Below are 16,035 nucleotides of genomic sequence, written 5' to 3'. Positions count from 1 at the left end.
CTGAAGAAGAATGCTATCCAGGTACGGCACGGCCAGAACCGCAGCATCTCGTTCCCTATTCAGGGAACCAAGGTTACATACGTAACCGAGATGTTCCCTTTCATAGGTCACTTCAATGCTGCGGTGACGTCACCACTATGGGAACGCTATACCATAACGCCTGACGTACCTGATAGCTGGGATCCAAGGAAGCATTTGCTCAAACGGAGAGAACCCGGGAGCCAAGAGCCATCGTCACATCCAGACTGTAAGTCTTGATAAAAGTGCTCGGTGAGGACCAGCCTGCCGCAGCACAGATATCATCCATAGAAGATCCACTGAGAAAGGCTTGAGAAGAAGCCACTGCTCTCGTGGAATGACCTTTTTCTCCTAAGGGCGAAGCGAGCCCGTGCGCCTCATAGGCTAAATATATTGCCTCCACCATCCAATGGGACATGCGTTGTTTGTAACCGCATGGCCTTTATTCCTTTGTCCAAACAGACAACTGCTGGTCAGACTCAACCATGGGGCAGTACGATCCAAATAAGTCTTAAGCTCTCACAGGGCAAGACTTAGATCTCCAGACTTCGCCACAGCAGGGGAAAAAGCCTCCAGGACCACCTGCTGAAAGCGAAAGGGATAGATGCGATCTAGGGACATAATTAGGCCTTGGTCGCAACAACACTTCCACAGAGTCTGTGTTATAAAAGTCAGGATTTATCCGGAACAAATTCCAAGGGCTCCAACAGATGCCCTGATAAACCATGCAACACAATGGAAAATCCATGAAGGAACTCGCACGGGGCGGAAAGGCCTCAGCACCCTGTATGAACGAGAAACAGTGGATGACGGCCCACTGAGGCACCATTTATATATTCGTGGTAAGTTGAATGGCTGCCACGTAAACCTTAGGGTAGCTGGTGTCACTCCATCCGAAAAACGTTCCTGAAAGAACTCCAGTACTGACGCCACTGGGCAGTAAACTGGATCCATATTATGAGCTTCACACCAGGCCGTAAACAGTCTCCACTTGAAAGCATATAAGCGTCTCGTAGAAGCTGCTCTAGAATTCAGTATAGTCTCGGTAGTTTCAGCAGAAAGACCGGGACATATGAACTCACTCCGCTCTGAGGCCACGCACACAGATTCCATAGATCTGGCCTCGGGTGCCAAATCAGTCCCTGTGCTTGTGATAATAAATCCTGTCTGAGGGGAATCTCCCATGGAGAGCCAGCTAACAGATTGATCAGATCCACAAACCACGGCTGTGTGTGTGCCACCACGGAGCCACCAGCAGCAGCTGTTCCACCCTGTCCACCCGTATTCTGCATAATACCGCCGAAATCAGACAGATTGGGGGAAAACACATACAAACTGGTCCTGGGCCAGTTGTGGGCTAATGCATCCAAGCCCAGGGGTGCTGGAGGGCATAGGGAGAACCAAAGCGGGTAATGCGTAGTCGTGTTTGATGCAAACAAATACACTTAGTTTCCCCGAAAATCTGCCATAGGAGACTCACCGTTTGAGGGTGCAATCCCCACTCCGCTTGCTCCAGAGTCTGCCTGGATAGCAAATTCGCTCCAAAGTCCAACGTCCGGGGACATGAACAGCTCGGATCGATAGAATTTAGTTCTGAAACCAAAGAACATGTTTTGCCAGCCTGCACAGGGGGCGAGAGCATTATCCTCTCTGATGATTCAGGTACGACACAACCGCTGTGTTGTCTGATCTGAGCAGCACATGACGGCCGATCAGCAGATTCGAGAAATACTGGAGAGCCAGAAAACAGCCAGTAATTCCAACCTGTTTATGTGCCAACTCCCTTGACAAACAGCTCCCCAGTCGGTCAAAGACGCATCCGTCATGACAGTCTCTCGGGAAGCGCAAATCCCCAGCCGGACTCCGGTCAGGAGAATTCGGTTGACATACATAGTTTTAGCGACATCACACATCGCCGTGTCACCGGAATCGTCCGATGCGGAGACAACGGGGTGAAACATTCCATGCGTAAGCCCAGGCTGTTAAATGATTCAGCACAAGATCCCCATGAGAGTGTGCTTGAGTCTGCGATTGCGCTAAACACCAGCCAATCGCCTAAAATAGTTCAAACACGAACGCCCTGGGGCCGCAACGGGGCCAGAGATCCATCCATGCACTTTGAGAAGTACTGATACGCTTTGCCCTCTAAAGCGAATCTGAGGAACTTCCTGAGTCTCCTGATGATCATCAAAATCTTGAATTTCCTCGGCCTGAGTGCAAGATTCAGATGGTGTAAATCCAGAATGGGTCGTAATCCGCCGTGTTTTTAAAAAAAAATTTTTACCACAAAATGACGGCTGTAAAAAACCCCGCCTCCATCTGAGAGGGGTGTACTTCCTCTATAGCCCCTTTGCTCAGCAGAGTTGACATCTCCTGTCGCAGCACCGCTATTTCCATCAGAAAGGAGGCGGGCCTTATTGAAACTGAATGGTGTATCCGTGACAAATCGTGCGTAACACCCATAGAGAAATGTCGGGCAAGCGTTCACACACGGCCCGAGACCATACTAGCGGTCTCAAAATTTCCGCTTCCTGCAACGCTGTCATACATGTTAAAATGTCCGGGCACGAAAAGTTCGTGGCGTTCGTGCACAGGGGAAGTGTATGTATAAGAGCCGTTGCGTCTCGTTGTGTATAATCCTGAAACGTGTCCACGGCAGGAATTAGGCCAACAGATTGAACATCGGGCTCTGCCGCTAGTGAAAAACGGCGGCTGTGCGAGACGTCATAAATGGGTCGTCTGTTTTTTTTTGCAGGACCCTTGAATCGCCCCTCAAATTCTGAAAGCTGGATTGCGCAGAGTGTCTGAGTGAACGTTTGGCATTACAGCTCAATCCAATGCTGCTCGAAGCACCGTTTGCTGCGAGGCAGACAATGTAGAGTGTGGGGACTGCAGTGAGAGGGTTAGATGTGCACAGCAATCCAACAGCACTCTCTGGTGGAGGGCACAGTCCCTGGCAAACATTAAGGAAAACGCATGCGTCAAACTCGCTGCATTTCGTTGTGTATAATCCTGAAGCGTATCCACGGCAGGATTAATCCAACAAGATAAACATCGAGCCACGCAGCTAGCGAGAACGCGGCGGCTGTGTGAACCGTCATACGCTGGCCATCTTTGCCAGCCGACGCGCCGTCCCTCAAACTCTGAAGGCTGGATTATGCAGAGTGTCTGAGGGGGCGCGCGAATGAGAGCTTAGTTCAATGACGCTCGAGGTGCCTTTGCTGCTAGACAGTCAATGTTAGAGAACATGAAGGAAACGCATGCATCAAACTCGCTGCGTTTCGTTGTGTATAATCCTGAAGCGTATCCACGGCAGGATTTAATCCAACAAGATAAACATCGGGCCACACTGCTAGCGAGAACGCGGCGGCCGTGTGAACCGTCATACGCTGGCCATCTTTGCCAGCCTCCGCGCCGTCCCTCAAACTCTGAAGGCTGGATTGTGCAGAGTGTCTGAGGGGGCGCTCAAATGATAGCTCAGTTAAATGACGCTCGAGGTGCCCTTGCTGCGAGACAGTCAAATGTTAGAGTGTGGAAACTGCAGTGAGAGGCTTAGATGTGCATTAGCAGTCCAACAGCGCTCTCTGGAGGCGGGCACAGTCCTTGGCAAACATGAAGGAAAAACGCATGCGTCACACTCGCTGCGTTTCGTTGTGTATAATCCTGAAGCGTATCCACGGCAGGATTTAATCCAACAAGATAAACATCGGGCCACGCCGCTAGCGAGAACGCGGCGGCTGTGTGAACCGTCATACGCTGGCCATATTTGACAGCCTCCGTGCCGTCCCTCAAACTCTGAAGGCTGGATTGTGCAGAGTGTCTGAGGGGGCGCGCGAATGATAGCTCCGTTCAATGATGCTCGAGGTGCCTTTGCTGCGAGACAGTCAAAGTTAGAGTATGGGGACTGCAGTGAGAGGGTAGATGTGCATTAGCAGTCTAACAGCACTCTCAGTGAAGGGCATAGTCCCTGGCATATTAACATGAAGAAAAGCGTGTGCGTCAAACTCGCTGCATTTCGTTGTATATAATCCTGAAGCGTATCCACGGCAGGATTTAATCCAACAAGATAACATCGGGCCAAGCAGCTAGCGAAAACGCGGCGGCTGTGTGAGCCCTAATCCACCATTTGAAGAGCAAAACTGTTGATTAACGCGCTCGAGTGGGGGAGAGCGAGCACATGGAACTCCAGTGCATCCCTGTATTCATAGTCAAGCTGCACATATCGCCCCTAACCAACACCTCGTGCGGGGCCTCTGCGACCGCAGAAGCGAAACGGTGGGGGTTAGACGCGAGGCGACTTAAGAAATACACTCCGAGCGCGGATACTTCCTATTGGCGTTAGTGCACAGGGGAAGTGTATGCATATTTTACTGTAGCCGTAGGCTATCAAGGAGAGAACGTGTAGAGAGGCTGCAACGAACCTCTCATAAGTGCTTCCTCGTGATAACCCATCATACGGCTCCTACCTTTCGTTGACTCATCGCGTCCGCGGTTAAGGAGTATACTGCTCGTGACGATCGCTGTTGAACGCGAGATAATAGGGCACAGAAGATTCGCTTCGTTACTGAAGGAATGAAATCTGAGTGAAATGGCGCGCGGCACCAGGTATATATATGCGTATGCATGCATGGGCAGTGCCACGCGCTATTTGGCCAATAGGATTGGCGGGATGGTATAGGGCTTCAGACATTCGTCACACCGAAGGTGTTCCCATAGTGGTGACGTCACCGCAGCATTGAAGTGACCTATGAAAGGGAAACGCCAGCAGTTGGCGAAAAAGATTGTCTTATGTGTTTTGTCTTAAGCTAACGAACGCATTTACTTGTGACCAAAACTGATTTGGCTTTATTAGTGTGTGCATGATCGCATTAAATAAATAGTCTAAATAATTGTTCAGATAAACAAAGCACGAGGTTTTATCGTGAATTAAACTCGGAGTTTCTGTTCTGTATTCCAAATATGAAAACAAGCGTATGTGCACCAATAACTGCGCTTTGTATCTGCTGATTGAGGAACGAGATTTACATGCTTGGCCGACTGACCCTATACTCTCATTCATTTCATTCACGAACGAGATGTATCAGTTCATTCAACTCTTTCACTTACGAGAAGATCGTATTCGTTCCCTACATTCAACAAGTCACATGCTCCGTCACATCTTGAGTAAATCTTTTTGACAGGATGAAACAGTTCACAGACCTGTTCGCGAGCTGCGTCTATTGTCAGTGGATTACCTAAACGAGAACGATTCGTTCACCTTAAAGATTTGTTCACGAACGAACCATCATAGTGCAATTACCTATAGCCTATATTGATAAGGTAACGATACGAAGGTCTAAAACTTCCGTGATGTCCCCGATGCGCGAGGCGGGTCGGGGCGGGTGAAGAAATTTTACTTTATTTGCGGGGCGGGCTGGGGCGGGCCAAATAATTTCATAAAAGCGGGACCCGCGGGTTGGAAAAAACCCCGGCCCGAGCCGCGCATCACTAATCGACTGAAAAAAAAAAGCCTATGCAGTCAATGGTCAGAGCACTCCACCCACTAAAAATAAAAATCCAGAATCTCACAGATTAGTTATAACCCAAAGCACTAGGTGTTAAAAAAAAAACTCTCTCGCTACCGTGCTGGATTAGGGCTGCTTGGTCTTTCTTTTTAGGAACGTTATAGTATAGCTACCCTAAAAGGGGCAGTGACGTTAATACTACAGCCAATCAGATTCATCTAGTCACTGAAGTTCATTTGTTGACTGTCGCTCTTCTTGTGGAGGAGCACTAGAGCGAGAAGCGCGGCGTCAGGTGTTCAAAGGGCAAGGAGGAGTTCATTACTAATACCCACTGATGGAAATGTATAACTGGTATGTGTAGTTTGAGGTCATTTTTGTGACTGAACACAGTTTTACATTTCCGTTCATATGATTTAACCCCGCGCGGCTTTTACATCGCTACAAAATGTTTCATCTCCTCGCAGGACTAATGTGCATCTATGCACTGACGTGTGTAAAAGTTGTCTATGGACAAAATGAAAAAGGTGAGCGCTTTCTATGTACTGCAGTCCCCATTGACAAGGATACATATTGCCCCGTGCAGTCTCTGACTGTTCAAAGCGCATCGGTCCGTGAGGAGGAACTGAGAAACACCGTCATGCAACTCCGCGAGACCATCCTACAACAGAAGGAGACGATTGTCAATCAGTTAGAAACGATTAAAGAGCTGACGTCTAAACTATCGCGCTGTGAGTCTGACTCCGAAACGTTTAGGAAAATGAATAAGGACACAATGGATGATGTGCCTAAAGATCCGAATGACACCATTGACGTTCTTGGAAAAACCACGCAGAGTCTGAAAGATCGATTGGAAAATCTAGAGGTAAGAGGATTTGTTTTAGCTATGTAAGTTTGACGCTTTGTCATATTATACATGAATAAATAAGCAGATTAATTGACTAAAATCACATTTGTGCTGGAAGTTTCTCTGCCATGACTATTTTGGTAATTATGTGGAGGCGTTGAGGATTTCCAGGGTTGATCTCATTAGTTAGTACGTCTCTATCCCGTAACCACAAACACCAAAGTTACTTAAGATGCCCCAGCGGCAAAATGTCTGGATTGTGTCAGTGCCACTGAAAGGTCAGGTGTTAATCTGAATGTGTGAAATGATGGAGCGAAGGGTAACTCTAATAGCTTATTATTATTATTTGTATTATTATTACCGTATTAAGCCCGCATTTATTTATTTATTTTACAGTGTATGTACTCAATTACAATTAAATATCAGCAATTGCATGTCTTAAAAATATTTGTATTTACTTACCTATGTTATTAAAAACATTTAACCATGAGACCTTAAATAGTTTTTGTCCTTAGGAGAAATTTCTGTACATGTTTTTATTATTTATTTTTATTTATCCTGCATGGCGCATCTTCTAGACATTAATGTGGGTGTTTAAAAATATTCATTAAAAAATTTAAAAGAAACATGAAAAAAAAACGAACTGGATTTGTGCATTATAGCCTATATGTACAAATAAATTTTACTTATTTTTAATGTTCAGAACGGAATAGGTCCTATAAGGCAAAGAAAATAATTTGTACAATTCTGTCAGCTATATATTAGGAAGCCTTGAAGAGTAACCTTCTCATTTATTTAACTTTCCAAAGCAACAGCAAATGCGAGCCAATATCTCCGGTGCATCCTTTCCTAATGAGCTGAGAAATCTACTGCAGCGTAGACTGGAGGACTTGGAAAATCAACTGCTGGTGAAGGTCAATGAGCTCGAGGAAGAGAAGTCCCAGCTATACAATGAGACAGTCTCTCATCGCCAGCGCACTGACAGTACCCTCAACTCTCTCATGAACAGGATCTCTGAACTGGAGAAAGGTCTGCATAAAATAACTCTTATGTTCTCTAGTCATTCTTCTTTCCCAAGTTCATGACACTAGGGAGTGTTTATTTGTTAATGTTTGTTACTGTTTAGCATTATTTATGTACCTCAAAATTTAATAAAATATTCCCATAGTGTTACAGTTCACTTCTTGGTTTCCTCTACACTAAAATACCCTCCAGAGCTGAGGGAGTAATCAGGTGGTTTTGTGGTCCTTCAGCATATTTTCTGCATCATTCAAGAGATGACGGCGCAATAATAAATCACACTTTTTGACTTTAGGAGGAGGTGGATTTAAATCACCAGAGAATTTCAAGATCTCTCTTCCTCTTCGCACAAATTACCTTTTCGGACAAGTAAAGAAAAGCCTGCCAGAAATGTACGCCTTCACTATCTGCATGTGGCTTAAGTCAGGTTTGAGCCCTGGCATTGGAACCCCATTTTCCTATGGAGTGCCTGGACAGGCAAATGAGATCGTACTGATCGAATGGGGCCATAACCCTATGGAACTGCTCATTAATGACAAGGTAAAGAACCAATGTAAGAAATGCTAATTTGCCATTGAATGTTATGAGGACACTGATTATTATTACGTTTATTACACTGCAGATTATTATTCATCATTTAACTTATACCTTCTACATTGACATAGATTATACATAATGAATGTATAAGAAATCTTATGAGTGATGTTTATAAACAATAGAAATGTCTTTCATAACTTTTAACAACAAATAGCTGAATAGTAAAAAAAGATGGTGATTTATACTGACAAGCTTTAAAAGAAGGAAAAGCAGCATAAAAGTATCAGAGTTGCTAATACTGTCTAGACGCATTGCGTGACGATTGACGCCAACACAGAGTTCAAGTGACCTGGAAATGTAATATGGAAATTTAAAAAAACACAACTGCAAATGAGATTGGAGAGCGTAAATTATAATTATAAGTGTACAATGACTTGAAAGCATAGTTCACCTAAAAATTACAATTCTGTCACCATTTACCCACGCTCATGTCATTCCAACCCTGTGTGACTTTCTTAGATTTTTTTCCCCATACAATAGAAGTCAATGGTATCTAAAACAGTCATATAAGTTTAGAATGACATATGGGTGAGTTAATGATGGATATGTCACATGAAGTTATAGTTCTCCCCTAAAAATTTGAGCACTATGAGCATTATGATATATGAACTTTACCTTCACTTTATAACTCCACAAGAACTCCATATGGTTACATGTTGTTTTAAATCTTGCTGGGAAAATTACTTGTATGGAAAAAAAGAAGCTTAAGATCTGATTTTGTGCATCAAAGAAAATAATATTTCTAAACAATTTTAATACCTCCTGTTGTCAAATAGGTGGCACAGCTGCCTCTATCACTAAGTGATGGGAGGTGGCACCATGTCTGCATCACTTGGACTACTAGGGATGGGCTTTGGGAAGCCTATCAGGATGGCCAAAGATTGGGCTCAGGAGAAAATCTGGCACCCTGGCACCCTATCAAGTCCGGAGGAGTCCTTATCCTCGGCCAAGAGCAGGTGAGAACATAAACAGAGCTGATGCAGCAGGTTTTGCTGAATTCCCAGACCCTTACAGTGCACAGTCACACTGTATCTGTAATACTATGCCATCCCTGCACAATAGTGTTACTGACTCACAAACTTTACACTTTAAATGAAACTTGACCTCAGGCAGTAAATAGTGTCATAGAGTTAGCATGCACATCATCTAACTGTGAATAAAAGGGGTTAATTTTGTTGTCTTAACGAGGCCTGTCGTTTATGGCCTCAACAGGATGTAGTAGGGGGACGCTTTGATGCCACCCAGGCCTTTGTGGGGGAACTGAGCCACTTTAATGTCTGGGATCGGATCCTGCGCTCCACGGATATCATTGCCATGTCAAACTGCTCGTTCTACATGCCTGGGAATGTGGTGGCATGGACGGACAGTAACATCGAGGTGTTTGGGGGAGCATCAAAGTGGCCACTGGAGCTATGCGAAGATCGGCTGTTTGACAATTAATATGTCAAATATTGTATTTGTGAGCAATATTAAATCCTTTTCATCCTTAAATGAACTATATATTTAAATATTCCTGGATAGCTCAAAATGCAGAGAAATGGAACATTTCAGTTAATATATTCAGTTAAAGGAAAGGAAACTGCCATTACAAAACATACTGTGACGGATGGTACAACCATGGTACTCTGATAAATACCATATCACTGAATGATTATCATTTATGTACAGTGTATTCACATGATACTCCATGGTACATTACCATGTCACCTTTTTGATGCACACAAAAGCACACATACCTTATGCGTATCCTATTAGAATATAGCTGCTTTCAAACCATGTTGGAATTACCGGAATTATGAGATTACGACGTCCTTGTAAGACTCATTTTTTTAACTTGTAAACTCAGATTTTTCTTCAAACTTGTCATGTGGAAAAACTTAAAATGACAACAGCTTCAGAAGTAAAATGTAGTTAAGCGGTTATTTCATAATATTCCTGTTTAATAATTCCTATGTATGCGACTACTGTTAATTTCTTAATAATGCAAGACTAATCTGCAAAAAACATTTTAATGTAGCTAGCACAGAGTTTGCATAGAATAACTTTCTAATGCCCCACTGAATAAACTATAAGATTATTAATAATACATTTGCATTATCTCTTGTATTGAGGCTTTTATTGTTTACTCAAATTACACAGATTAATTTTGTTGTTGAGTGTTGTTTTAAAAACTCATAGTTCCAATTCTGAGGACATGAACAGCTCTAAGTAGGACATCCTGGGTTGTCATCAAATAATATTTATTACAGCATAGCATGAATGCAGCCAGGCCTGGCCCTGACCAATTAGGTGCCCTAGGGAAGATTTTAGCTGGTGCCCCTTGCATCACCACCAGTTCCACCACCGATCCTTCACACAGAAAGCTTCATGACATGAAACAAATTACATATGAAATAAGACTGTTGCAGAGAAAAAAAAACTGACATTAACTCGGCTTGCTATTTAAATTAGAGAAATGTATTGTCCAAAGGCAGCTACAATACTAACATTTAAATCTTACTTTCTTCATTTCAGACATTCTTAAACTTTTGCAGAATCCAGTATTGATTTTTAATGTATTCAATTTAAGCAAAAAACTAAAATTAATCAGAGTATAGGAAGAATATGGTTAGTTGCTTCATTAGCCTATACTTTGATCTAAATTATATTGTATCATTTCAAAACCTCCAGCAAAAACATAATAATCTGACTTTAGTTTTGTGAAACAAAAGCAAAACATACCGAACAGCAGATGGGCTGAATAAAAATACAAATTCACTCTCTGCCAGCTGGTGGTGCTTAAAGAACAGCAGTGTTGCATTGTTTCCTTGATTACCACTGTAAACACTAAATGCATTATTGAGAGGCAAGATGAAAGGAAAAAGCCATCTAAACAGTTTCTTAGGACAGTCAGTTCCCCTCAGAAATACATTTGTACTTCACGCATTGTGAACAGTGAGCTTGCTCTGCCAGCTAATGTATTTTCTCCTCTTTGCACCTTTGGGCTCTGTTAATGCCGTTTACAGACTCTGAAATAAAACAAAAAAACGTCTGGTTCTGATTTATAGCCAATTGGTGCATCTCTGCTTAAACTCAAATATTAAACTGCTTTTATTATCATGGTTTGCCAGCAAAAATAAATGTGCTGTATGTTTTAGAGTGAAGCTCTGCACTCAAACACATTACTCGCTTCGGTCTGAAAAATGCAGCGCATAGTTATTTTTAATTTAATTTAATCACAGCCTTTGTGATATTACTATGGCATTAAGCCATAATGCGATATCAATTATATGTCGATATATAGTGCACCCCTTATTAAAATAAAATTATAAAAAAAAAAAAATCATACTTTGGGTGCCCATATGGATGGAAGGGTCCAGCCTGAATGCAGCAAAAAGCTTCAATAGAATAGATCAATAGAAAGTGTTCCATGTTCCATGTCCTCTTTTGAATGTGTATTGTTGCCCTGTGGTCTTAGAGAGCCTAAGTTAACATGCTAATGTTTCATTACAAATCTGTTTTTGATTTAAGAACAAGGCTATACATTATACAGGAGGAACATTTTGGATCTTGTGTTGTACTGAAGTCTTAAATTTAGACTTTGGTGAGGGAAATCACATTTGAGATCAAATTTACAGTGGTGCCGTTAGCCTGTGATTTATTATCGCAGACCGCCAGAGCTAATAATGTGCATAAATATTTCTTCTTAAAATCTGTCATAGATTCTTATAAATAGAGATTTAATTACAAATGTTGAGAATCAACTCTTTTTTTCGAGTCTAAACCACATCTCTGTTTACACTGACTGTATTACCCATTGAAAATGATAAATGCTTTAACACTGTCAGATATTTGAAGACAAATGAAATGTGAATTATGCTGCAGGGTCCGTTTCTTGAAATATATTATCATATTTTTATACCCTGTTTTTAAAGATGCATTTTTTTTTCATATTTCATTTGTGTTGTTTTGTTTGTTGGAATGTCAAGATACCCATATATTGTTTTAAAGCCTTTTTTGTTTACCGTGCCAATTATTCAGGGTTTGCTTGACACAGCGATTTCATAACCTGTGATTGCCAATGAAAAATAAAGTTTGCTTAGAATTCATTTTATTGCTCCGTTTACTTTTTTTTCTACCGTTGTATTATCCTTTTGTGTTTTAGTGTGTTTTCTCAGCACCAATAAATTAAATAAATAAATATATTATAATAGCAAGCAGTTTTCTTTACAGCAGACATTGTGCATTGACCTTGCTTGTTTGTGGCAGTAGTGATTGAGGTCAAAAATGGAAGGAGAGCATGCAATCACACTGTTCTGACAGACAGGTGGCTGAGGGCATTAGCCTGTCTTAAGGGGATGAGATCAGTCCCAAGCCAAAGCTTGTGTCACAAAGGGACAAACTATTTAAAAAAAGAAAAGGAAATGACCTTTAGAGAGGTGGAAATGGAGATAAAAAGCTCATAGGTGGTGGTACATACTGTACTGAGTTTGGAAAGCTGGAAAGGTCTTTGGGTTCTAGAAAGAAAACAGCTGCATCTCTGTGACCTTCACCTGCAGGGGGTGAAAATTTCCAGCTTCCTCACAGCTCACATCCTTGAGATGATTAACACTTTAAAGAATTGTGTTTACTCATGCTCTGCCAAATGCATTTCAGTCACACACCAACATGAGCTTTAAAGTGGAGTAGATATTGGATTGAATTACTGAATGATGTGTGAATTCCGGAAAGAATTAAGAATTAATCTGAATAAGGAAGATTATGCTTATTAATAAAGCTTAGAGATAATGCTTATTAATAGTTAGTAAAGAAGTTGTTAAATTTGGGTATAGAGTAGAATTAATGGATCTAACATATGGTCATGCAGAATAACGAATTAAAATGTGCTTTATGAGTACTAATAAACAGCCAATAAGCAAATAGTTATTAGCCAGAATTAGTCCCTAAACTTATGTGTTAGCAAAAAGTTTGTACTGTACTTGTCACTATAAGATTTATTAATATTAGAAAGATGAAAATTGTTTATCGAATTTATAGTTATTGTGTTTACATGAATATAATGATTAGATCTCAAACGAGTAGCTGTTTAAAAATGAGTATAACACAATAATAAATGAAAAACAATACAAATATTTACAGCACAGTTGAAATGTTTGGGGTCTGATTTTTTTTTTTTAAAGAAGGAATTGCATAGTTTTATTTAGATGGATGCATTAAAGTTATCAAAAGTGATATTAAAAACATTCATAATGTTGCAAACCATTTATACAGTATTTGAATTACATGCTGTTCTTTTCAATCCTTCTATTCATCAAAGAATCCTAGTGTGTGTGTGTGTGTGTGTGTGTGTGTTTGTGTGTGCGTGTGTGTAAAGCAATCAGATTTTCCATCAAAGGAATAAATTACATTTGAATTACTTCCAACTGTAATATTATGCCACAATATTACTGTTTGTACTGTATTTTGATCAAATAAATACAGCTTTGGTGAACACAAGAACGTAAAAAAATATTTATGACCACAAACTTCTGAACGGTGGTGTAAGTTATTAAGTTTTACTAATTGGACAACTGTTTCCTTGTGGAATAAAGACAGGGAAACAAATCTTTGATAAAGTTTTGTAAAGAAACATTCAAGTCTTTTCACATACATACAGTAAGACTCCTGCTACACGTCTAATGGCAAGAATAGTTTCTTTTGAGCTGAAGTGCACAGTTATTACTAGACATATGATGCATTGCTCATCTGTAGCCTTTAACCTAGAGAGGTATTTTGCGGTCCCTTGTGGAGCTGTAATTCTTGTCTTCCTGGTACTAGTACAGATGGCAAATATCATTGATCATGAGGAATATATAGGTCAGACTCATTCTTTCCAGGAGAAAGAGCTCTATGTCTTAAGAAAGCTCTCGCTCATAATCACTTGCAAAGAAATATAATCATTCTGTACAGTGGTGCATTTTGCACATTTGGGTCAGGTTTAAAATTGTAACAATATTTCAAGGCACGCTTGTTGAACTGCATGCAATCGCTCTAACCTCATGTACTTTCATACTTTTAAAGATTCATCACCAGTGACAACATCCATTAGGATCCCAGGGAGGTTTGCATTAACAAATGGAACCCTCGTGAAGTAAACCTTGAAACCCATTTAAGTACAAACAAAAAGAGCACAGAAAGCATTAGTGCATTCACACTGACAGAGAAGAGTGAATCAGATGAGCAAAAAAGCTTTCAGTGCTTCTGTATTGTGTTGATTCACAGGGTGTTGAGTCGAGACCTGCCAAGATCTCAACCAAAAACCTTAATTTCAATAGTAAATAGATAGACCACGTAACAAAAAAATTACACTGAAAGATTGATTTTAATGAATATGTCAAGTGTAATGTAGACAGGGCAATCAGGGCTGGGTGCTGTAGGGAGTCTCTGACTGTTGAAGAAGGGGCTGGGCTTCATTTGTTTTAGAAGCAGGAGAATGATCCTGTAAGGGGACTGAAGCATCTTTGGCACGCAGCTCGATTTCTGTGAAGGAAAGATAGTTCATATCTGCCATCTGAAGACACACAAAAAGAGAAAACAGACATTTATTATAATTGGTAATGACACTTAAATACATATTCTCTTATATAAGATTATATAGGCTATAATCTGATACAAAAATCTGAAAATTACACTTCAGACTGCCACTGTTTTAAGAGAGATGTGCTGACCTGTCATTTCTCAATTCCTTCATAAACAGAAACCTTTATTGGAAAACTAGTACATGGGAATAAATTGAGAAAATATGATTCTTATGAAAATAAATTTTTATGAAAAGTGCAAATGAGATTTTTCCAGGAGGATGGCCAGTTGCATTAACATAGCCACTATGTTAGAGTCCACCCAAAATATGAAAATGTGTTCACCCTCAGGCCATTTGTGATGTAGGAGAATTGGAGAAATTTAATGCTACATTACTGTAAATGGGTCCCTTTACAATGACCATCCAAACCGCTGATGAAGGCATCAGTAATCCACACATCTCCAGTCCAGTCCATCAATTAATGTCTTGTGAAGCGAAAAGGTGCATGTTTTTAATAAACAAATCAATCATTAAATGGTTAAAATATAAGCCTTCTATTCATAATGCTGTTTTCACCAGTTAAAGTCCTCTAAAGATATCAGCACCACCTTGAAGAGCAAATCAATCACTATTTATAAGCAAAAACAGTCCATAACAGTTATACAGATATGTTGATGGATTTTGAGTGTTTTTTTTTTTTAGATGTGAGAGGACAACAGAGATTAAAGATTTTATTTTACTGGAGGAAACATTATTATGGATTATGGACTTGTATTTTGTCCAAAAACATCTTATTGATGCATTTGTTTCTTATACATAGCTTTTGACTTCACAAGACATCGACTGGAGTCATGTTGAGAGTTATTGTGTTATTTATCAGCTGTTTGAATTCTCATTCTGATTGCATCCTTTCACTATACTGGATCCATTGTTGAGCAAGTGATCCAAATCTGTTCCGAGGGTGAGTATATAGCAAATTTCCATTTTTGGGTGGACTTGGACTATTCCTTTAAGACTGTGTCTGACCAACTAGCAATTAGTCAGGGGGTAATCTGGCTTGATATTCTGTTAAATTTAACATTTCAACACTTACTTCAACAAATTAGGCTAAGACACTATTAACAAACTTACAAAAAATGTCAGACTACATTGATTTAAAAAGTTCTTTTAAAATCATTGTTTTGATTTTTATTTTATATATATGTATATGTATATATATATATATATATATATATATATATATATATATATATATATATATTTTTTTTTTTTTTTTTTAATAACCTTCAAAAATATCAAAATAAAGTATTTAACGTATAGCTTATTTTCAAGAGAGTAGTTATACAACTTAACCATGAAAGAAAGAAACACTGGCTCATTACTTGAATGACATTTTTTGACCAAATATAACCCTCTGACAAAGGCAGTTTCATTTAATTTCTGGTTTATGTCAACCTCTAGTGGACAAACATGAATGTAACATTTAATTAAAAGCATTTGTGTCTATTCTTGTT

At 40.3% G+C, this 16,035-nt stretch overlaps 3 protein-coding genes across 3 annotated transcripts in view; 2 read left to right on the top strand and 1 right to left on the bottom strand.

The window, feature by feature from the left end:
- The window catches only part of LOC132121402 (parvalbumin-2), a 318,907-nt gene that overhangs the window by 222,834 nt on the left and 80,038 nt on the right, over positions 1 to 16,035 (top strand). The window lies entirely within an intron of this gene.
- Positions 5,875 to 9,468, top strand: LOC132121037 (neuronal pentraxin-2-like). The gene is made up of 5 exons (XM_059530223.1): positions 5,875 to 6,384; positions 7,176 to 7,395; positions 7,682 to 7,926; positions 8,760 to 8,939; positions 9,196 to 9,468. The coding sequence occupies exons 1-5, from the start codon at positions 5,968 to 5,970 to the stop codon at positions 9,421 to 9,423; spliced, it is 1,290 nt and encodes a 429-aa protein (XP_059386206.1). The 5' UTR covers positions 5,875 to 5,967; the 3' UTR covers positions 9,424 to 9,468.
- The window catches only part of tmem130 (transmembrane protein 130), a 31,953-nt gene continuing 30,224 nt past the window's right edge, over positions 14,307 to 16,035 (bottom strand). Inside the window, exon 9 of the mRNA XM_059530739.1 lies at positions 14,307 to 14,512. Coding sequence (XP_059386722.1) covers positions 14,360 to 14,512 — 153 coding nt within the window. The 3' untranslated portion in view covers positions 14,307 to 14,359. The remainder of the gene's footprint in view (positions 14,513 to 16,035) is intronic.

This window comes from Carassius carassius, chromosome 39 (genome assembly GCF_963082965.1).
Source record: "Carassius carassius chromosome 39, fCarCar2.1, whole genome shotgun sequence".
In the NCBI taxonomy this organism is placed as follows: Eukaryota; Metazoa; Chordata; class Actinopteri; order Cypriniformes; family Cyprinidae; genus Carassius; species Carassius carassius.
The sequence above is the reverse complement of the archived record's forward strand: the minus strand, read 5'-3'. Positions and strand labels throughout refer to the sequence as shown.

Bases quoted from the DNA above. Each gene is read 5' to 3' on its own strand.
- LOC132121037 (XM_059530223.1), top strand. From the start codon at position 5,968: ATGTTTCATCTCCTCGCAGGACTAATGTGCATCTATGCACTGACGTGT. The intron at 6,385-7,175 runs GTAAGAGGATTT...AACTTTCCAAAG, and splicing joins ATCGATTGGAAAATCTAGAG to CAACAGCAAATGCGAGCCAA. The intron at 8,940-9,195 runs GTGAGAACATAA...TGGCCTCAACAG, and splicing joins TTATCCTCGGCCAAGAGCAG to GATGTAGTAGGGGGACGCTT.